This window comes from Ranitomeya variabilis, chromosome 6, assembly GCF_051348905.1.
Source record: "Ranitomeya variabilis isolate aRanVar5 chromosome 6, aRanVar5.hap1, whole genome shotgun sequence".
In the NCBI taxonomy this organism is placed as follows: domain Eukaryota; kingdom Metazoa; phylum Chordata; class Amphibia; order Anura; family Dendrobatidae; genus Ranitomeya; species Ranitomeya variabilis.
The window spans coordinates 508,133,393-508,156,457 of NC_135237.1; the positions used below are offsets into that span (position 1 = coordinate 508,133,393).

The window sequence follows — 23,065 nt, forward strand, 5'->3', positions numbered from 1 at the left end:
AAACCGAGCATCAGTATGGGGAAGAAAGGTGATTTGAGTGCCTTTGAACGTGGCATGGTTGTTGGTGCCAGAAGGGCTGGTCTGAGTATTTCAGAAACTGCTGAACTACTGGGATTTTCACGCACAACCATCTCTAGGGTTTACAGAGAATGGTCCGAAAAAGAAAAAAAATCCAGTGAGCGGCAGTTCTGTGGGCGGAAATGCCTTGTTGATGCCAGAGGTCAGAGGAGAATGGGCAGACTGGTTCGAGCTGATAGAAAGGCAACAGTGACTCAAATCGCCACCCGTTACAACCAAGGTAGGCCTAAGAGCATCTCTGAACGCACAGTGCGTCGAACTTTGAGGCAGATGGGCTACAGCAGCAGAAGACCACACCGGGTACCACTCCTTTCAGCTAAGAACAGGAAACTGAGGCTACAATTTGTACAAGCTCATCGAAATTGGACAGTAGAAGATTGGAAAAACGTTGCTTGGTCTGATGAGTCTCGATTTCTGCTGCGACATTCGGATGGTAGGGTCAGAATTTGGCGTAAACAACATGAAAGCATGGATCCATCCTGCCTTGTATGGAGCATCTTTGGGATGTGCAGCCGACAAATCTGCGGCAACTGTGTGATGCCATCATGTCAATATGGACCAAAATCTCTGAGGAATGCTTCCAGCACCTTGTTGAATCTATGCCACGAAGAATTGAGGCAGTTCTGAAGGCAAAAGGGGGTCCAACCCGTTACTAGCATGGTGTACCTAATAAAGTGGCCGGTGAGTGTAGGTGGAATATAATTATAGAGAGCAGTGGAGAGCCAAAGGTGCACAGTAATAGGGAGAAAAAAAGTCTGCCTGTGATGAATACATTGGACTCCTTCCTTAACAGCGGACTCCTTGCTGGCCGCACTCTGGAATCTAAAGATTCAAGATAACAAAAACTACTGAACATTACAGACAAGGCGACATAATGAGGCTGACATGTTTTATTAAAGGTGCGTTTTTCCTTTAAGAAGCCACCATCCTAGGCCGTATGACTCTTAGTATAACTGGCCTGATTTAATGATAGTAAAGGTATTTTGCCATCAATCAAACATTATAGATATATACCATAATAGAGAAATTTAAACTGCAGTCCTACCATAGCAGAAATGATGCAGTGAAATTTGTATCAGTAAATACCACTGCACATCTTGTTGTAAAAATGGTATAGTTAAAAAGTAATGTACTTAATAATAATAATAATATTTAATTAACCTCTAGGCATGCACATTTTTGTAGCATTTATTATTACCTTATTTTTGCTTCCTTTTTTCCCAAACAATGTGTTGCAGTGCTTTCTCACTGCTCCTTTAGGAACTGCTTTCATCTGCTGCTCAGAAAGAATTTGTACACTATATTCAAGCAATCTGTGAATGAGGCTTTCCCTGTCTGAGCCTCTGGGCTCCCCAAATCCTCTACTCAGACAGGGGTATCCCCCTACATAGACTGTTATAATATAGGGTATGGATGCTTTCTAAATACAGTTGCAAGGAGCTTTTAAAAGAGCATGACCTGAGCATTGAAACAGCCCAGCAGTGTAGTGTTTTGGAGAGAAGGAAACAGTATATCAAAAAAACCTTAACTCTCCAATGCCTAAAAGTTTTTTTTTAAAGTTAACTATTTCACCCTTTGCATAACATAGGGTGCACTCCATGGAAGCATCCGCAGCATATATTTTAAATGCTTAGGATTTTAAATTAAAGGGGTTGTCTGACCTTAGGCTACAAGTCATGAGTCACTATGTGACTACTGACTTGTGAATCCACACATCGTACGCTCTGCGAGCTGGTGCCAGGAGTGGCGGACGTGTGACTGCAAGCATGCCATTTGTATACATGCGATCACGTGCCAACTAGACATGCGTGGCCATGCTCAATGCAAGTGTATTGTGCAAAGCTGGACACGTCTAGTCGGAATGTGCTCGGAAGCATGCAAATCGCATACTTGTGGTCACATGACCACTCGCTCCTGGCACCCTGACAGTGCACATAGAGTGACTGCAGATTTGTAGCCTAAGAAATAAGTGGCTTCTATTCTGCTGATCACAAAACTGCAAGTTCTAGTGTATACAGTCTGTTATTAGCTGGTGGTTGTGGTCACTCCAAGATCAGATCACAAGTGACCGATCAGATAAAGTGACCAATTAGTAGTGATAATAATAGATTTTGGATTAAAGGGAATTTCTTTTCGTGGAATGTACCATACGAGGATCTCACATTCTAGGTAATGTTATGTGATCTATGGAGGAGATAAGTGGGCAGCCCCCAGAAGTGTCCCCCAGTATGTGCAGTAATCTGCGTAGTATGTTTTCCATTATGCTGAGCTGGTGACATCAGGACGAGCCCCACGTAACACATCACATCATAAATTACATTCCTGCGAACAGTGTGCGGAATCGGATGTCACGCATCTCATCCATTGCCGCGCTGGGCCCTTTTATTATAAATCTCATCTCGAGTTTTACGACCTCGTTTGCTGTAAATACTTTGTTAATCATCACCGAAGAGTAAAAGTGGAAAGCTCCATGGTTTATTTTGCGAGTGTCTGAGGGGCGGCGTGAGGAGCCAGTTGGAACGCGAGATTAGGATCTGTTTTTGTTTGGTATAAATATGAGTTCTAGAACATTGTTACATTGTGTACCTCGGTGACACGATGTGTCAGATAATCCAGTCATTCTCTCCTAATTCCACCCACCACAACCCAACATGCCTACAGATTATAGGGGTCGTAAATGGCAAATGCCGGCCACAGACTGTATAAACACACCGCAGCTTTCATCAGATGTAATACCGGACCATTTACTCAGCTGATCAAAGGGAATCAATATGATTGATACAGGACATGTGACTGTAACTTTTGTAATTTGTTTTTTATGCTTTGTTTTTTTTGTAATTGTGGGGTTGGGGGCTTTTAAGGCACCAGCTGCACTTCCTGGGGTCTGTGTGTCTTTACTTAAAGGTTCCTATTAGGTTTGACTGGTGATTGTTCCTTACAGTGCTCAGCAGGAGATTATTCCTCCTCTGATGTCCTGATTATAATCAGTTACAATGCTTGGATCATACACTTGTCTTTGTTGTGAAAACGGAAGAAATTACAGCTGGAAATGACGTCCTCTATTGCTATTACAATTTTCATTATCTAAGTATTTTTTTGGGCTCGTAAATGCTTTTAGATGAGATAAAGGAGACCCTTGCCAGTTTCATGCATCAATACATTGTGAAATTCAACTCGTAGGTTTACTGGGGAGTTTGTATATTTATTTAAGGGGGTTTTTCTAGTACTTTTATATTGATAGCCTATCTTTACCTGATCAATGGGGGTGCAACACCTAACACACGCACTAATCAGCTGTTCCCCCTGCAGGCAACAGCAGGATGTGCTCAGTTCCAGAGCGGAAATCACAGTTCTGCCCGGCGGATGAGTAGTGTCCGAATGTGGCCACTATACAGTTGACATAGCTGTGCTATGCAGTTATGTAACTGATCACATTCGGCTGCCACTCGCACCAAGGACAGCTGATTGGAGGGGGTGCTGGGTATTGCACCCCCCCACCACCAATCTGGTATTGATGACCTATCAAAGGACCCAATAACCCCTTTAAAGAGAACCTGTCAGCACAATTTCAAAAGTAAAGACAAGTCTTCAATTGCAATGTAATACAGATTAAACTGATTCCTTTGGTGAGTAAATCTGATTTGTTGAACTCCTTTAATAACCAGTTGAAGTTTTCTGAAGATTAGATTTTGGTGCACAGGGGCCGGACTGCGCACTGGGTCTTCTCCTCTCTGAATTTGATTCCCCAGCCCCTCCGCCTGCCTCTTTTCTTTGACTGACAGATAACTGCTAAGATATCAAACAGAGGAAGCAGATCATTCAATGTCTGAAGGGCCGGGGAATCACAGACAGGGAGGAGGAGACCCAGTGCACAGTACCGCCCCTGTGCACCAAAATCTAATCTTCAGAAAACTTCAAATGAAAATGGATGCCCATCTATCCGCAGGAAAGACTGCACCTTTTAGCATGAATAATAGTAAAAACCTTTATACACCACAGCACTCTACTATTCCCAGGGTGAATATAAAACAACATCAGACATTGCAAAGTAACGTTACCAGGTTCTATAGTGTTAGATAATCGCCGATCTTACAATCTGTGGTTTCCCCCATTGCACATAGTCCTGGCTAAAGTGTTGGCACCCTTGAAATTATTCTAGAAAATGAAGTATTTCTCCCAGAAAATTATTGCAATTACACATGTTTTGTTATACACATGTTTACATCCTTTGTGTGTATTTGAACAACATAAAAAGGGAGAGAAAAGGCAAATTGGTTATTATTTCTCAAAAAAAAAACAAAATGGGTCGGACAAAATTGTTGGCACCGTCCATTTAATATGTGGTTGCACAGCCTTTGGAATCAATAACTTCCTTCCTATAACCATCAACAGTTTTGGAAAACTCTTCTTTGGCAAACTATTCCAGGTCTCTCATATTTGAAGAGTGCCTTCTCCCAACAGCAATTTTAACAACTCTCCACTGGTGTTCAATGGGATATAGGTCCTGACAAGTGATGAGCAAGTATACTCGTTGCTTGGGGTTCTCCGAGCACGCTCGGGTGGTCTCCGAGTATTTCTACGTGTTCGGAGATATAGTTTATGTCAACGCAGCTGCATGATTTGTGGCTGCTAGACAGCTTGAATACATGTGGGGGTTGCTTAGCAAACAGGCAATCCCCCACATGTATGGGGTACACCGCTAAGGACAGTGATTGGCTGCAGAGGTCTTGTGTATTAGGTGGTATGTTAATACTGCAGCCAAGTAAAAAGGCACTGGGGAGGATGGCGTTTGCTGTGAAGCAGGGAATTTAACAGGTAAGTACTTGGTCTTTTCTTTCTTTTTTAAGCTCATATTTTTGGGGGTCAAATTCTGCCCAATTCCAGAGATCAAGTCATGCACCTGTTTTAGGTTAGGTTCACATTTGCGGTTGAGTCTGCAGTGTATCGTCTGCAACCGCATGCAAACGCTGCGTTTTTTATCCGCATCAGCTTACGCATGATGGGGAAAAAACTGCAACGTTTGCATGCGTTTTTGCATGCGATTGCGGTTTTTATGCGCATGCGTTTGATAGGAAAAAACATTTCCAGAATTTCCTTGACACAAGCCACGCTCAATGAGCGTGTCTCATGGAATTTCTGTATTTTGACCCTTGTGCAAACTCAAGTGAACGCATGTCCAAGCGTTCTCATAGACTGTAATGCGTTGTTTTGACACACTCCTTCCGCAAGCGTCCGCATGCTTATGGCGGCTGAAATTTGACGCCTCAAAAATTGCAACATGGTGCGTTAGCCGCACACCGCGAAAAGACGCATGTGTAAGCAAACGCGGGCGAACGCATGCACCTGCGTCTACAATGTTAAAGATATGAAATCAAGACGCATGCGCACACAACCGCAAATGTGAAACCTGCCTTACAGGGATATGATGAGAACTGGTTTTCAGCCTTTAACAACATCTACGACTAAGAAGCGGAAATGTTGAAAATGTCAAAGTAAAACTCAAAGTATATTAGAAAACCGCAGAAATGTTCATTACACAGTGAACCAACTTTACATAAAACTCATTTGACTCCAGAAATTCTCTTGAAATATGAGGCTTCCTTCTCCTGTGCCTCAGCATAGACATGCTAAACACTTGTTTTTCTACTCCTCCAGTTCTGGACTCCTTTCTTCCAGTAAGTCGCTGGCCCTGGTCGCTGCTGAACATTCTTAAATAATAGGGGTCATGTTGTTATGTTTTATTAAAAAAAAATAATAATAATAAAGAATGAATGACTTCCCGTGTGGAGCAAAGGTAGAGCAAATAATTGAGAAAACTTACAAAGCAAGCATAGAAAGATGAGGATTAGTCAAGGTTACAAGTCGGCGTGGAAAATGCCAGCGCCCGTCCTTGGGAGGTTATGTTAATAAGTTTCTGCAGTCGGAACCAAACAGTTTCCAGTATCCACTACATGGCAAGTTAGTAAAAAAAAAAGAAAAACACAAGCAGGCAAATTTTTTTTCCTTTCAGGTAAGGATCTGGTTTTTATATCTGTCTCGTTCACGGTACTGTTGTTCATCACAGTTGACAACACAACTGAGGTCTTGACTTTGTTTCTTTATGCTGGAAGCTACAGTTCATGATGTAGTTATGGCTTACTGTGGCTGTGGTGGCCCAGACGGTGTCTAGTGAGATTGGTGGAAATTCCCTGCTGTTCTTCTCCAGCCAGACTTTATTTCCAAATTCACTAAGTAGGCAAATCTACTCCCAAGTCTGCCCACCACGGATGCATGCTCGGGAACTGGGCAAAAAGGACCTAGTATAGACCATTCTCTTGAGGTCACAGCTCAGGAGGGTACGTACACTCATTGAAGAGACCCAACTACGTATGTAGTATTTTCAAGCCAGTGCTCCACTGGAGAAAAAAAAATGTGTAGCCTTTACAGCCAAACCAGAGATCTGTTTGTGGACAGCTCTGTGTCTGGGTTTTTTCCTCTCTTCTAGAGGTTACAGAAAAGAATCCTAACAGATTCCGAAATACAAGTTATGATTTATGGTGTGACTGCACTTTTAGACACCTCTTGAGATGTCAAGTCAATAGGATTACTCTGTCCGAGGTGCATTACTTTACATTTATCTACATTAAATCTAATTTGCCCATTCAAATGGGCAATTGCCCTGGATCAACATGTTAGGGCATGTTAGGTTAGGCTATGGGTTGAACTAGATGGACTTACAGTCTTCCTTCAACCTTAATAACTATGTAACTATGTAACATTCAGACATCTTATTCAGATCGTTTTGTAATATTGTACTGTCAAGGTCAGATTTTAATATCCTACATGGCTTGGTTTCGTCAGCAAAGACTGACACTTTACTCTCAATCCCATCCACTAGGTCATTAATAAAGAGGTTAAAAAGAATCTCCCCCAGTACAGATCCCTGCGGTCCTCGCTGCTCCCAGCACAGATCCCTGCAGTCCTCACTGCTCCCAGCACAGATCCATGCAGTCCTCACTGCTCCCAGCACAGATCCCTGCGGTCCTCACTGCTCCCAGTACAGATCCCTGCGGTCCTCACTGCTCCCAGTACAGATCCCTGCGGTCCTCACTGCTCCCAGCACTGATCCCTGCGGTCCTCACTGCTCCCAGCACAGATCCATGCAGTCCTCACTGCTCCCAGCACAGATCCATGCAGTCCTCACTGCTCCCAGCACAGATCCCTGCGGTCCTCACTGCTCCCAGTACAGATCCCTGCGGTCCTCACTGCTCCCAGCACTGATCCCTGCGGTCCTCACTGCTCCCAGCACTGATCCCTGCGGTCCTCACTGCTCCCAGCACTGATCCCTGCGGTCCTCACTGCTCCCAGCACAGATCCCTGCGGTCCTCACTGCTCCCAGTACATATCCCTGTGGTCTCCACTGGTTAACATATCATTTATGACAACTCTTTGTTTCCTGTCATTTAGCCAATTCCTTACGCATCTGCAAATAGTTTCCCCCCTGTCCTTACTTCTGTAGCTCCAGTATAAGGCTGTCCTGTGGTACAGTCACAAATGCCTTTGCAAAGTGCAGATAAATCACATCAGCCGTATTAATAACCTCCAGATTTTCACTTACCTCCTCATAGAAACCCAACATGTTGATTACACACGACTTATTCTTCATGAATCTATGCTGGTTGTTATTTATTACATTACTAGATGGTGGCTCAATTCTAACACATCGGGTATTCTACAATATGTATGTAGTTTATTTATGAAGATTTAAGAATAATGCAATGAACTGTTCAGTAAACGTGACTGAACTATGTGGCACTGTGACTGACAGAACTTGTTCAGTAAACGTGACTGAACTATGTGGCACTGTGACTGACAGAACTTGTTCAGTAAACGTGACTGAACTACGTGGCACTGTGAATAACAGAACTTGTTCAGTAAACGTGACTGAACTACATCACACTGTGACTGACAGAACTTGTTCAGTAAATGTGACTGAACTACATCACACTGTGACTGACAGAACTTGTTCAGTACAAGTAAGTGAACTACATCACACTGTGACTGACAGAACTTGTTCAGTAAATGTGACTGAACTACATCACACTGACTGACAGAACTTGTTCAGTAAACGTGAGTGAACTACATCACACTGTGACTGACAGAACTTGTTCAGTAAACGTGACTGAATTATGTGGCACTGTGAATAACAGAACTTGTTCAGTAAACGTGAGTGAACTACATCACGCTGTGACTGACAGAACTTGTTCAGTAAACATGACTGAACTACATGGCACTGTGACTGACAGAACTTGTTCAGTAAACGTGACGGAACTACATGGCACTGTGACTGACAGAACTTGTTCAGTAAACGTGAGTAAACTACATCACACTGTGACTGACAGAACTTGTTCAGTAAACGTGACTGAACTACGAGGCACTGTGACTGACAGAACTTGTTCAGTAAACGTGACTGAACTACATCACACTGTGACTGACAGAACTTGTTCAGTAAACGTGAGTGAAGTACATCGCGCTGTGAGTGGGGGTTAAATCCCGCGCCAATATCATTGATTGGTCGCGGCCAGGCGCGACCAATCAGCGATGCGTGGTTCAAATCCCACGCCAATTCGCGGCCGGACTGTGCCTGTCGCTGATTGGTCACGGCCGGCCGGGCGCAACTAATCATCGAAGTGGTGTTTAAATCCCGCGCCAATGTCGCTGATTGGTCGCGGCCGGCCGGGCGTGACCAATCAGCGAAGTGTGGTTCAAATCCCGTGCCAATTCGCGGCCGGACTGCGCCTATTGCTGATTGGTCGCAGGTGGCTGGCGCGACCCTTCAGCGACGTGGGATTTCCGTTACAGACAAACAGACAGAATTAGACTATTATATAGTAGATTCTCTGAAACGTATATCTGCAGGTCATCTCTTATAATGCCCTCAAAAACTTTGCACACTACTGATGTCAGGCTTACTGGACGGTAGTTGCCTGGATCGACCTTCTTAACTTTCTTAAATATTGGTACCACCTCAGCCATCCTCCAATCCTGTGGCACCAACCCTGTTACAAGAGAGTCTAAGAAAGATGAGATACAACGGTCTGTCAATGATTGTACTGTTCAGCTCTGTAACATATCCATCACCATATCATGCTAATATCCATCACCAAGAACAGTTGATCGCGGTGGGGTGATGGGTGTTGGTTCCCCTCCGATCTGAAATTGATGACCTATACCTAGTGGAGCAACCCTTTAAAGACTCTCTGTTGAGTTCTTCGTAGTTGGAGCTGAGTAAGGATTGTGTGATGGTTTTTACTCCTTCATTATATCGATTGTTGGCAGCCTAAGGTCCCAGACTCCCACTGAATAAAATGTCTAAGGTGTCACTATAGCATGTCAAAAGTTTTCTGAAAGTTATAATTACATATTAACCTGATTTATTACACATAACTAAAGGTAGAGAATCACACTGCTCTGTGGAGGCCATTGCTCTGACGTGTACATATTTTTTTTTAAGGAGGCTTTTCAAATTGGTATCTACTGGGCCAACACAAACACTGTGCACAAGTCTGTTGCTGTCCGGTTGGTTCATGATGTGACCTCTCCAAAATGGAAGGATGGAGACAACGGTGAAGTGGTATCCTTAGATGAAGATGGCTTTGTTGATGCCAACATCAAGCTTGGAGCCTTTCCTGGACATCAAAAGGTAAGGGACTGAAAGGAACAAGTCTTGAATTCAGTTTTAGTAGTGAAATCTATTCCTTCAGCCAGAAAGTGAACTATGTATCTTATCTTTAAGGTCATGCTATGTCTCATCATTTGCTAGAAAACAACTGGGGCTGCATGGCATCGCAGGCTTTTTTTTCTCTTGGTTTTCCACACCCTGACAAAGAATGAGGTTTCCCCACCATAGGAAATGACCATATATAAGCTTTGGAATCCACCAGTCCTGAGAACATAAGGACTGAGGTCCCCCTTGTGTTTTTTACACATAGCAGCGCTCCTAGCCACCCATAGTATAAGGAATAGGAACACAATCTCATAGAACTGTATTGCACTTCCGAGCACAAGGGTGGTGAAGAGCGTTTAAGGGACCTCGACCCCCTGGTTTTGATGATGAGTCAGAGTTTAGACTTCTTGCACTGTGCCATAAATTTTGAACCAGGAAATACTCCTTTAAAGTAATGGGGTCATGTCCATTTTCTGTAATCTGTTAGGTATAGCTATAGAGATACCTTTATAATTGTGAAACAATAATGTTCCTTCAAAGCTTTGTAGACATCTGGGTGGGGTTATTATTATACTAGATTGTTATAGGCAGTTCTCTTGAGCAATGTAGAAATAGATTTGATTTTTTTAGTGAGGTTTGGTAAGAAAAAACATCCAAAAATGTAGGAAATAAGAAATCTAAGTAAGGAGAGTGTTCCAAGATGACTGGTCGACAGTGTGACTAGTGGTGCACAAGTGGTGGAGAAAATGGCTCCTTCGTATAATGTCAGATGAGATATAAAATACCAGTATATTGGATATCAAAGGTGATTCTCGCGTTTTTCCTTGAAGCATTTTATACTGCATTAAAACTAACGATCTTCATAATATAAGAATGGATTCCCGCATTCTTTTTCCAGCATGGCCCCATCTTTTTCATTTTTATGTTCTTGTTGGTATTATTTCTATGCTTAATATGACCGGGGCCATTCTCCAACATTCCTGAGACATGGAACAACTTTATAACTAAATGGTGCATGCTATGCTAGTTTTATATTTCTTTTTGCGGGACACAATACACCTAAAACATCATTCCAAATTACACCGGCTCCTTTCAAGTTGGAAAATCAAATTAGCCTCGTAAATTAATAATGTACCTATATTTTGGGATTGGCACGGAGGGGAATATAATTTGGTGACTACAGAAAACAATTTGACTTTATAGCCCAAATTAAATATCATTATGGTTTATGGAACAATTTTAGGGCGTTTTTTTACGTTACCATGACCAGAGATGTACAGTATGTTTGGAGAACATGCCAAGGTCAGGCAGCGGTTGGAAAGCTCGTCGTATTAATATACTAATAGTTCTAAATGTATGTTATATATTCCTTGTTTTTGGTAATTATATTTTTAGGACTTTTTATCCACATAGGTTCCCAATAGATAAAGCTCAGTTTAAGCTTATGAATATTTTTTATTAGCTAGAGATCAGCATATACTGCATTTACAGTGTTTTTCCACCGTCTGTTTTTTTATGCATCTCCATCCATAGAGGGATATTTTCGCATTATCCACAGGATATGACATAAGTGTAAAGCAGACGCAGTTCCCACCAATGTGACCTGCATCTACCTTTAGATTGGGGCCCTGACGTGCACCAGGGTCAGTGGAGAGGTGGATGGTATTTCAATTCATTTTTATGGGAAATCGGATGACCACCTCTCCACTGGCAGGAACATGTGACTGTGCCCCATATTCTAGGTAGATGTGTCCCCATTGGAGGGGCAGAATATTAATCCCCACCCCCCTATACATCCTTGGTGGGGGGGTTTTAATTACGGTATATATTTTATATGGAATCATTTGTGTAAAAATAAATAAATAAAAGGTATTGATTTTTACTTAATAAATCAATTGTACATAAGCAACTTTGTTATATACAGTATTTTATGAGCGAAATCTGCTTCTTTGTCCTTCTGGACTGATCATTCACTCTCAATTGAAATCTGTATTCCATGGAAGGAATGGGGTTTCTATTGCTGCTGCCCAGTGTCCAAGTGGAGCATATCTCGTCAGAAACTGAAAGAGCTGGAGTAGTAGTAGAGACCGCCGCTGAATACCCTGCTGGGATGCCAGCTTTTCCAAAAATGGAAGATTCATTGAAGAGACGGGTCAAATATTTGCCTGAACGCATTTTGGAGGATAGTTCCCCTCCATCAGACTGTACATATCTGAAGAAGGGTAAGCACTCCCCGAAACGCGTTACTGAAATTCCAAATAAAGCGAAATATTTTACTGCGCAGTCGTCTCATTAGTGAATCTTCCATTTGCTTTGCAATGCTGACATAACATTCAGGTATCCAGCAGCGGCTGCAGGGTTTTTTTTCCACACTGCCTCCTATAATCCTGTATAAAAGAATAAAAGAAAAACGAATCTGTATTCAGAAAATAAAAACAGATTTAGAAAAAAAGTGTATGTTTCACAGTCTAGTTTTGATGGGTGAAATAATGCAGTTGATAGAGTCCCATTAGCTGGGTTATAGTCATATATTCCTCTCTGTTGTCTCACCAGCTTTGCCAGTTTAGTGTTTCATCAATGGTTCGCAATGGGATCCAGATACTACAGATTGAAGACAAGACAACTCTCATTAACAATACTTCATATAAGATTTCCTACAGTCCGCAGATGTCTGTGCCGCAGCAGCTTTCTGATGAAGAGGTTGGTACACGAGGTCTCCTGGGTTCAGTTACTTCCATTCTCTATTACCCATGTCTCGACCACTGGAGTAATGGAAAGATGCTATTTTTACCTTTCAGGGTTTAACCTCGGGCATTATATTGTTGATGTAGCAGAGCTGTGTGTGTAATGATGAAACCTAGCTGTGTGCATCTGGGTGTGCATCGATGTAGCAGAGCTGTGTGCATCTGGGTGTGCATTGATGTAGCAGAGCAGTGTGCATTGATGTAGCAGAGCTGTGTGCATCTAGCTGTGCATTGATGTAGCAGAGCTGTGTGCATCTGGGTGGGCATTGATGTTGCAGAGCTGTGTGCATCTGGGTGTGCATTGATGTAGCAGAGCTGTGTGCATTGATGTAGCAGAGTGGTGTGCATCTAGGTGTGCATTGACGTAGCAGAGCTGTGTGCATCTGGGTGTGCATTGATGTAGCAGAGCTTGGAGGAATGATAAAAATTGCCATGACGCACATCGTTTGTAGTTTGTGCCCTTTTTGTCTTGTTTTTAAAAGTTGGGAAGTACCGGTGTACCCCATAAACATGCAAACTTGTTTGGGCTGAGCATGCATGTGCGTTCAGAGGAGATTGGTGCATGTAGCTGTCAGACGACTCTATTGGCAGCTTTTCTCTCAGAAGATAAATATGATGGAACTTTGAATTTCCACATTCTGATCCTTCTTTACCTGTCCTCATCTGTCGGTGTAGAGTCGTTAGCCCCTCATGCACATGAAATACTTTGGCATTCCGGCTGAAATTGTCACTTTTTTCTAATGTGTACGAGGCCTTTAGTTTCAGTGCTAGTAAAGGTGGTAGATAAAATTCACAAAATGTTAACTTCCGTTATTATTATAGATGATAATATGTTAGTATTTCATTATTAGCCTATGCGCCTACTAGAAAGTCATTCCATGGGCTGTTAGAGAGCAGGCCAGGTCAGGGCAGTACTGCGCTTTTTTTCATTGTGTATCTTGTGATCAGAACAAGAGAGTTTCCTGTTTTGAAAGTGCTGATGTTCTATGTAATGTGCGCCATACGTAACAAGGTGAGCCATGGGTCAGAGCGGGACCGCCTCACCGTCTTCTGGTTTCATGTCTGCTGTTATCTGCCCGCGTTATGCTATGACCACAAAGATTTTTTTTTGGGGGGGGGGGGAGAAGTCACAACTTTTCACCTGTTGCTAAGTCAAGTACAACACAGCGAGACCTCTCTGTGAACTATGTGTAAAGCCCAAGGAAAAATGATATCTTTGTGCTCTGTGTCGGAAATCTGGCTGTACTTCAACTATCCAATGTTTGGCTTTACATGTCCAACTCATAATAATAAGTCAAACCTCCGTGGACTGAATCATCTGTTTCTTTTAATCAAGCTTATCTTTTTTTCATGTCCCCTTTCCCCCTTTGCTTCCAAAGTATGTTCCTGCACCAGACAGCACTGTGTTCGGCATCGGCCCAGTTGGGGAACATCCCATTGCCAAGTACAACACAATTCCTTGCTGGGATCTTGTCTCCGACAACAGTCACTCAACAGGAGAGCCACCTCCTCTCCAGAAGTACATGCTGCTCAGCCTGTGCCACAACGCAGCGGCTGGAAGCCCCGAGTGCTGGAGCCTACCAGCCATCATCCGCCTGGAGTACCCGAGGCAGAGCGTCGCTGTTCCTGTCGGGGAGTGCGCTGGCAACGACTTGTGCACCAAGTACGACATATCAGTCTTTATACGAGTTCTTCTATTGCTTGGGAATTTAGCTAGTCTCCGGTGCATCACACTGCATATTCCTGTGTTACAATAGATTGGACATTCATAAAATTCAGGAATATGTCCTATGATAACAGCTATAAATGTGCTGGGGCCTAAATGGGCGTCCTGGCTAATTTCAAGTAACTTTTATTGTGGCATGTCATGGTGAACAACATAAGATGATATACTATAAATACTGTCAATTATACAGCCTTGCCATATGACTTGGGATAAAAGCAAAGCCAGAATCTCAGTTTGCAAATATGTGTTTCTAGGTGTTGCCCCTCCTCAGTGCAAAGCATGAGATCTGAATTGACTTTATGAAAGACCTCCCCGAGGTCTAAGGGATAGCATCTTTACTTGTGGAGAGTGACATGCCAGGGTAAGGAGACCTACAGGCCATGCACTGCTTCTCTGGGGAAAATAAATATGCACATTGCCTCTTCGGCCAAATCAGATCTCATGCTTTGCATTGAGGAGGGGCAACACCGAGAAACATGTATTTGCAAAGTAAGAAAATTACAAGATTACAATTTTTTTTTTCTTACTAAAGATAATGATATGAATAGAATTTATTTTTTTTATTACATGTAACACAAAAAAAACAGATTTAAACAGTAGGCCATTTTCTTCCCTTTAAGGGCTATTTTTAAGGAAAATGGACCCATCAAAACTGCAAATATTTCAAGCTTTTGCAAGATCAATTACTCATTAAATGTATATAGGGGACATATTCTATACAGTATTTGCATTGTTTTATTATATTATAAATCTTTTTTTTTGCCCAGAGCTCTGGTTTTAACGTATCAGGAACATTTTGGAGTGACTTATATAACCCTTACAGAAGATCCGAGCCCTCGGATGATTGTTCGCAATAGGTGCAGAGTTTCCTTACTTCTGAAAGAGAATATTAAAGGTATGGATTACTAATTATATGTGGAAACCTCCAATAACCACGTCTACGTAATAATGCTCTTTACAAATATGACCTGACCATATGTTGCCAGGGCTGCGGACTCCTCGGGTGACCATCTATTTAATTCTTGGTTTTTAAAATATATCTCATGAAAATTAATTATTGAAGTCCGTGCTGGTCGCCTGCATAGAAAAACGTTATTTTTCCTTTACAAAAACTATGAAATGTTTAGGTTTTCCATATTCCTATTACATGTATTTCTTTTCAGAAACACCAAAGTTTGAAGTTTACTGTCGAAAAATCCCAGCTGAATGCTCAGTGCACCATGAAATGTATCATCAAGTGTCCAGCTTTCCGGACTGCAAGACCAAAGATTCCCTTCCTGGGATCTACCTGAAAGTGCTACCGTGCGAAGAGCCCACGGTAGAGTGGAGTGACCTGATAGACATCAATAACCAGGGCACACAGGTATCACAACAGAACACTTCATAATTTATAGTGTCATTTCTGGCCAAGAAAACACCGGAAATCTGTTTCAGAGTTAAATTTACTTTAACTGATGTATCAAGTACTGTATAACGTAGGGTGGGTGCAGCTACTCTTCCACCCAGCCATCACTATGTAGTGGTCAGTCTGGGAGTCTGCAAAATATTCTCCCTCTGTGACGCAGTGGAGAGAGTTTCAGATGAAAATTCAAAGGCAATAAATTAGATATATATTTTGCAGGTTTGAAATCTCAAAAACAAAAAATGTAATGGTCCAGGATCTTCACCTACGAATTCATTTCCATACTTTCCAGAAATTGCATGAGCAGAAGGAGCTGAGAAAATTGAGATATACTGTATATTTGTGTTACCAGATTCTGTATAACTTATATTTTAATTATTTAAACCCTGACTAATGCTTAGGAGTCGGTGCTATCCAGTGATTGACAGAACTCTTCTAAGGTCCATTTAGACTGCACGGTCATTGTTAACGAGTGTTCCTCGATGATCGTGCAGTCTAAACAGGCTTTCCATCACCTGACCAATGAGCAAAACGTTTGCTTAAAAGATCATCGGTCTCGGCAGCACGTCATCCTGTGTAAACAGGACCTGTGCTGCTGAGAAAAATGACAGTTTATTCACAGATCGATCTATTACAGATTGTTTAGTGCACATCTGAAGCATGTCCTGCCCGTGTAAACAGGCTATTATATGACTACTGATGGGTGGCCGTTTAGTGCTGCCAGTCAGTAGGATGTCATGGAATAGGACCGCCTACTGGACTCCTACAGCTAGAAAGAGCAAGGATTTCAGTGAATAAAATACAAGAAATATATAAATTTCTGGAAAAAGATTCAATATCAATGTCCTCAGCTTCTCCTGTTCTACAACATCCTGCAGATCTTTACATAATACAAAAAATGTTTTAATATGTGGCACAATAAATGCTGCGGATGACATCTCGTCATATATACACAGCGCAAAAATGGGAGAACATAGTGGTATCTGCTACTTATACATGGGGGTATACATTTTCTATCTTTCTATTTAGCCCCCAAAATAAGCACTTTGTAGATTGTGTAAAAATCTCTGTTTAAGTAAAATTGAAAAATTGTTGAAAAAATCAAGCAAAATTACTCGTTATTAAAAATCCTCCACATTCCCAAGATCAATTGTCAATGTTATAGTTTACGGTTTGTGGCACAAATTACCGTCCTACCATGTCTGCAGGCTATCAGCGGTGGCCGGTCTCTTGGGCAAGGAGCACGCACTTGCAAGCTATTTGTTACTGAGCTTGCAAGTGCATCTCTGTGGCTGAGCAGATCACTGGCTCCATCCTCAGTGCCCCTGCGCTTTTCCGATGTGGAAGAAGCAAAGCTGCCTATGTCTGCAGGATGTAAGAGCAGATCAGCAGGCTATGACTATGCTCCTGGTCCGGACTGTCAATCATTCAAGAGCGCACCGCCCTCGGCAAGCAGGAGGCAGGGGAGCGGTGTGCTCCTGAAATAAGGTCTTGAGAGCAACCGTGTAAGCTAGCCCTGGCACAGTTATTCCAGGGGGTGCCCACCACCCTTGATTCATTAATCATATGGCTTTAGGTAATATATAGCATTAGTTATATGGTGTATTTAGGTCATGATGATGTAGAGAATTGTCAGCTGGCGATACCTCCTTATATGCTCACAAACACAATGTGACATTTCATCCCGTATGACATTATCCATCTGGTCTTACTCTTACTCCTTTCTTATAATTCCCATATTATTGCTTGGAAAATCTAACATAATAGATTAAAAACCCGATGAAGAGACTATTACACATTACATCAGCCTGGTAGCGATCCGTGAATATTCGGCCGGAGCTCCTTTACAATCTCTACATTTGGATTTGCTTCTTACCATCTGGCCTTATGTGTCAGACCCGTATATTTCCTACGTGAACAGTTGTTTTATGTCTCTTGCTTTGCAGCAAATTGCAGCAGTGGGGCTATCAAACAAAATAAATGTGTATAATTTGTGACATTTCAGAAGCCCCTGTTCTCGTACAGTCATCTGTACTGATAGTCATAGGTTCGGTCTGGAAGGATTAACACCATGTGTCTTATCTTGTCAGGGGAGTGTGCTCCTGACATCCATATGTGGAATTCCTGGACTGGCGTCACTCACTTTTGTATCGTTTCTGTAGGTGGTTTTCCTGACTGGATATGGCTACGTCTATGTGGATGTTGTCCAGCAGTGTGGAGCGATCATCATCACGCTGTCCCCAGAAGGAAGGGCAGGACCGGTTCTAACAAGTCTGAATAGGTACGAAAAGGGTACCTGTGACCAAGTCAGTACAAGTCTTTAAAGGGAATCTGTCTCCGGGTTTATTCCCCTTAATCTGTAGGGGCAGAGACCCTGATTGCTGCCCTGTGTCCTTTCCTGAGTTTCTTGCTGCAGTTTTCATAAAATCACTATTATCAGCAGAAGATTATCGCTAAAAGACTAGTAAACTTGCTCTCATGTAGGCCTCCATATGAGCTCTGTATAACCCCGCCCCCGTGACTATTGTCAAGTTTCTGCCTATGCACAGTGTACACCAAAATCTGCCAATCGGTAGTGAGGGCTTGGATTATACTGAGCTCCGCATTCAGAGCACTGCTAGATCTGCAGCAGATAAACTGGTGATTTTATCAAAACTACAGCAAGCAGCCCAGTAAGTGATACAACTCTGGAATCAAGGTCTCTGTCCCTACATTATACTTCATTCAGATGGGATAGCCAAAACCTGGTGATTGATTGCCTTTAAATCTTGTGGGTTTTACAGTGGCCACAGATGACTAGTAGTCATCTCATTATCATCACAGATCTATACATTGGGGTTTCTTTAATTCCTTAATAAAGTTTTGATCAGGATTACTAACTCTGTGATCTTTGAAAAATTAACTTTAGCAAATGCAAAGCTGCTGAAATAATGAGGCAGGACTAGTACAGTAGGGCTTGTTTTATCCCAGACTAGTCCTGCCTCAAATGTAATAACATCCTCCTGGACGTGATGGACAGTCTGCACAATGGTCCATACGCATATTGTATGCAGGTTGTTAGTCATGCCCAGAGAGGGGTGACAAGAATCTCTACGAAAAGACTATTACGGTTAAACCCGCCAGACTAGTCCAGCTTCATTAGACTATACGACGCTGCAGAATTAAAGTTCATTTTTCAAAGATTGCAGTGTTGGTAAGCCCCATTAAATGCCTTAGCAAATTAAAGGGAATCTGTCAGCAGATGTTTCTATCTGTGAGCAGCAGGATGACGGGACAGAGACCCTGATTCAAGTGATGTGTCACTTACTAGGCTGTGTTGCTGTTTCAATAAAATCAATGTTTTATAAGCAGGGAATTTTCACTAGAGGACTAGTTGTCTTGTGCCTCCTAGTCCTCCTGCTCTATATAACCCCGCCCACAACACTTATTGGCAGCTTTCTATCAATATACAGTGTACACAGAAATCAGCCAATAGATGAGGTGGGCGGGGTTCTACACAGCTCAGCATTCAGAGCTCTGCTACATCTGCAACAGAGAAAACATTTTATCACAACTGCTGCACCCAGTAAACTAAGTGATACATCATTGCAAACAGGGAAACATATCTCCGTGCATTCTACTATATTAGCAGTTGAAGACAGAGGACCTCACAGGTACCACTATTTGATTTGTCTTTCTTTTTTAAGTTTTTTTTTTTTTCTGCTTTTTCCTTGACACTTTTGCTCATCCAGATGTATTAGATAGATTTAACCAAATGTGTCTTTTTTTGGCGCGTCAGACTCTGCCTGGAGTAAGGTTTCTGGAGGAGTTTTCAATTTGGTGTATTTTCGCAACTTTTTAAAAGGATTTTGGCCCTAAAAAGTCACAAAATATTGTCTAAGACAAAAATAATACGAATTTTTTTTATATATTACCCCAAATTCATTTTTTGGGCATTATTTTGAAGAATTTGGTTTCAATGAATACCACAAGACAAATAAATTGCAAGTGATGAATTGGGACCCAAATCTCTGCAGATTCAGCTCTCTATTGTTATCACTTTTGTCAGGTTTTTAATTTCATATTTAAAAAAAAGTTTAAAAAAAATAAATACATTTTAAAAAGTTCCTTTTTTTGTTTTTCTAGAACTCCATGTCAGCGCATAGTGTTTAAGTCGTTCATCACCCAGCTGAGCGTGGGCATCTATGACGACATCACTAATTACAAAGCTTCGTCAGAACTCCTGCGGCTGAATTTGGATAACGTGTTCCTCCATCTGACTCCGGTGGCCAGCTTTCTCAGGCAGCCTTGCCAGGAGATGCTGACAGACCTCACCTTCGGGATTCCCGTGTTTTACAGCCTGGAAGTATATTGTGGAGATTTACAGATCGACAATCAGCTTTACAGCAAGTCCAACTTCCATTTCCCTGTTCTGGTTTGCCAAGAGGAGAAAATGGAGTGCAGCAGATGGCCAAAGGCTGGCAGCCTGTCCATGTCCACCAAAGAACTGGAAGAATACAAGGAGACGTCATTCTGTAAACTCTTCATCACCTTCTCCTTAGAGCAAAACATCTGTGATCTGAATGAACTGAGCTTCGATTTGAGGCCGTCCCGACTCTACGTGGAGGACACATTTGTCTATTACGTAAAAACGCTGTTTGATACATATCTCCCGGATAACACGTTGCTCGAAGGCCAAGTCAAACTGGTCGGATCTCAGCTTCATCATCGATTGCCGGACCAAGTACGACAGCATGCGTCAGCGCTTGTTAGCCCGGTTAGGCTCAGGAAATTGACTGTGCAACCAGTTAACCTGCTGGTCAGCATCCACGCGTCTCTGAAGCTGTACATCGCCTCTGATCACACGCCATTATCCTTCTCTGTGTTTGAGCGTGGGCCAATCTTCACCACCGCCAGGCAACTCATCCACGCCCTGGCAATGCATTATGCCGCCGGTGCCCTCTTTAGAGCAGGTGAGTGTGTGCTTCTAATTTCCTCCATTGGTTACAGATTATGCCAGTCTTGGTAAGTGATGACATGTCGCTAAGTTATTTAAAGAAGAGATGAAGAAGAACATCACCACTATTTTATACTCACGGTGGATGCCGAGTCTCCAAACACACGTCCAATTTATTATTTAGCATCAAATATGAAAAGGGAGGCAGCACTCCAGTTCAAATGGAAAAAAGGTAGCCTTTATTAAGCCCAAATGGCAACGTTTCAGTTCACGGATCCTTTCTCGAGCCTTTTATTCTTAGGTTATTTAAAGGAAATCTGTCAGTAAGACCAACCCTCCTAAGCCGTCATATAGGTCATAGAAAGTTGAATAAAATGATACTTTGATATCTGTAATCCGATATCTTGTTCTAGAGAAATCCGTGTATTTCTTATATGGAAATGAGCTGTTAAGATCTATGGGTCGGACATAGATCTCCCTGAGAATCTGCCTCCAGAGCTTTTTACATGAAGAGACGTAACCAGTGTGAGACATGTAATGACTGACAGTCTGCTCTCCTTATCTACTTGTCTCACACTGATGATGCCCCCTTTCACTTATAATAAGCTCTGGAGGCAGATTCTCAGGGAGATCTATGTCCGGCCCATAGATCTTAACAGCTCATTTGCATATTAAGAAAAAAAACGTGAATTTCTCTGGAATAAGATATCGGATGATAGATACAAATGTATAATTTTACTCATATTTCTGTGACCTGTGTACCCATATAGACAGCTTAGGAGTAGTGATGAGTGAACATGCTCCTGTGCTAGCCGAGTGTCTTCGACATGCTCGAAAAAAAGCAATCTCTGCATGTGTTACATGCAGCCCCGGGGACTTGCACATGTTTTTCAAGCACGCCGAACACACTCGGTTAGCACACAAGCTTGCTCGGATATCACCTTATCCGAGCACGTGCTCTCATCACTACTTCGGAGGCTTAATGCTACTAATAATAATAAAATAATAATTAAATTTCTACAGCACCAACATATTCCGCAGTTCAGAAGTGATTTGTACAGACAATAATGATATTACAGAGTAACACTTAATTCAACAGATACCAAGAGGAGTGAGGGCCTTCTTACAAGCTTATAATTTATGAAATGACAGATTCCCTTTAAAGGGACTCTGTCACCAGTTTTTGCTACCTCATTAAGAGTAGCATAATGTAGGAAAAAAGACCCTGAATCCAACAATGTATCACTTAGGTTATTCGGTGCAGCAGTTGTGACAGAATCAGAGTTCTTAGATGTTGCATGAAGCAGAGCTGAGAAGGCTAACCCCGGCCACACTACAGCTGACCTCGCCCACAACAGATTCCCTATGTGCTTTGTCTATTGACGCTGAGCTGTTTATCAGAGGATGGGCGTGGTTGGACCAGAGTGCATGTGCCCTGTAGTCCAACAGTGATAATCTCCTGATGATAAAACCTTTATTGTAAGTAGACAACAGCACGCACCCTGATCAGTGACACATCACTGAATTCTGTGTTTTAACCCCTACCTCATGCTGTCTTCAGATTACATAGCAATAACCTTCTGACTGATTCCCTTTAATATTTACTGAGCACCTCCACGATCCAAGGAATGAAGTGACCACCTTTATAGAGCTACCTGCACAGCAAACTACCCTGTGCAGAGGAAAAGCTGCAGGGAACAAAGCTCTGAAGCAAAGATATAGCCCCTTCATCATCAGTATGACAGGGCTCTACATTACTGGGAGAACAAATCTCTAAAAACTCAACAATCTTCAAAAAAGTAGGAAGGAGAGGTCCAATGGAGTCCATCTGTCTTCTCCATAACCTACTGATACTTTTGCTGCTTCATATGTCCTCCAGAAGGAAAACAAATGGTCGCCAGTGCAGCTACACTCAATGTCGGCGGCTGTCCATTAAAGAGCTTTGAAACATGACTTGATATTCCCCAAACGAAAGACGCTGGTTGTCTTTAGTTTTGTTTCAAGGTTTTTAATAATTTATTTATTGACTTACAGGTAGCTCCCTTTGAGTAGTCCTAGAGACACAGAATTATTCTTCCTGGAGGAGAACTCGTTTTCATACTTTTTCCCCGAGAACATTGCCTGGGAGGCTTCCCAATATACGCATTAAATTAAGGTTGTCGGAACGCGCCTATATGGATGGGCCCAGCTGAGAGTGTAGATCGATGATTGTCCCGTGGAGTTAAGGATCCAGCATGTCAGATTTCAGACTGTTCATCCTTTCGTTATCCATCAGATTAACCGCCTGAGATGGCTCCCAGGGAATACACAAGAGCTCGGCAGAGTGAGCGCTCCTGTGTATGGGAGAGACGGCCCAGATAGCTGCCAGTCCAACCATCACCATCTAAGATGTAGACCAGCTGGAGCGCGACAAGGAGGACTAGCTCCTAGCAAGGGCTCGAAATGTCTTATTTCCTTCCAGAAGTAAAACAGA

At 42.4% G+C, this 23,065-nt stretch overlaps 1 protein-coding gene across 3 annotated transcripts in view; it reads left to right on the forward strand.

Annotated features, from left to right (window-relative positions):
• VPS13B (vacuolar protein sorting 13 homolog B) overlaps nt 1-23,065 on the forward strand; it is a 1,111,190-nt gene that overhangs the window by 1,028,621 nt on the left and 59,504 nt on the right. For all 3 annotated transcript variants that reach the window (XM_077270879.1, XM_077270877.1, XM_077270878.1), the window contains exons 50-56: nt 9,572-9,760; nt 12,338-12,484; nt 13,908-14,191; nt 15,022-15,149; nt 15,418-15,617; nt 17,819-17,937; nt 19,782-20,608. In XM_077270879.1, the coding sequence (XP_077126994.1) occupies nt 9,572-9,760; nt 12,338-12,484; nt 13,908-14,191; nt 15,022-15,149; nt 15,418-15,617; nt 17,819-17,937; nt 19,782-20,608 (1,894 nt within the window). The remainder of the gene's footprint in view (nt 1-9,571; nt 9,761-12,337; nt 12,485-13,907; nt 14,192-15,021; nt 15,150-15,417; nt 15,618-17,818; nt 17,938-19,781; nt 20,609-23,065) is intronic.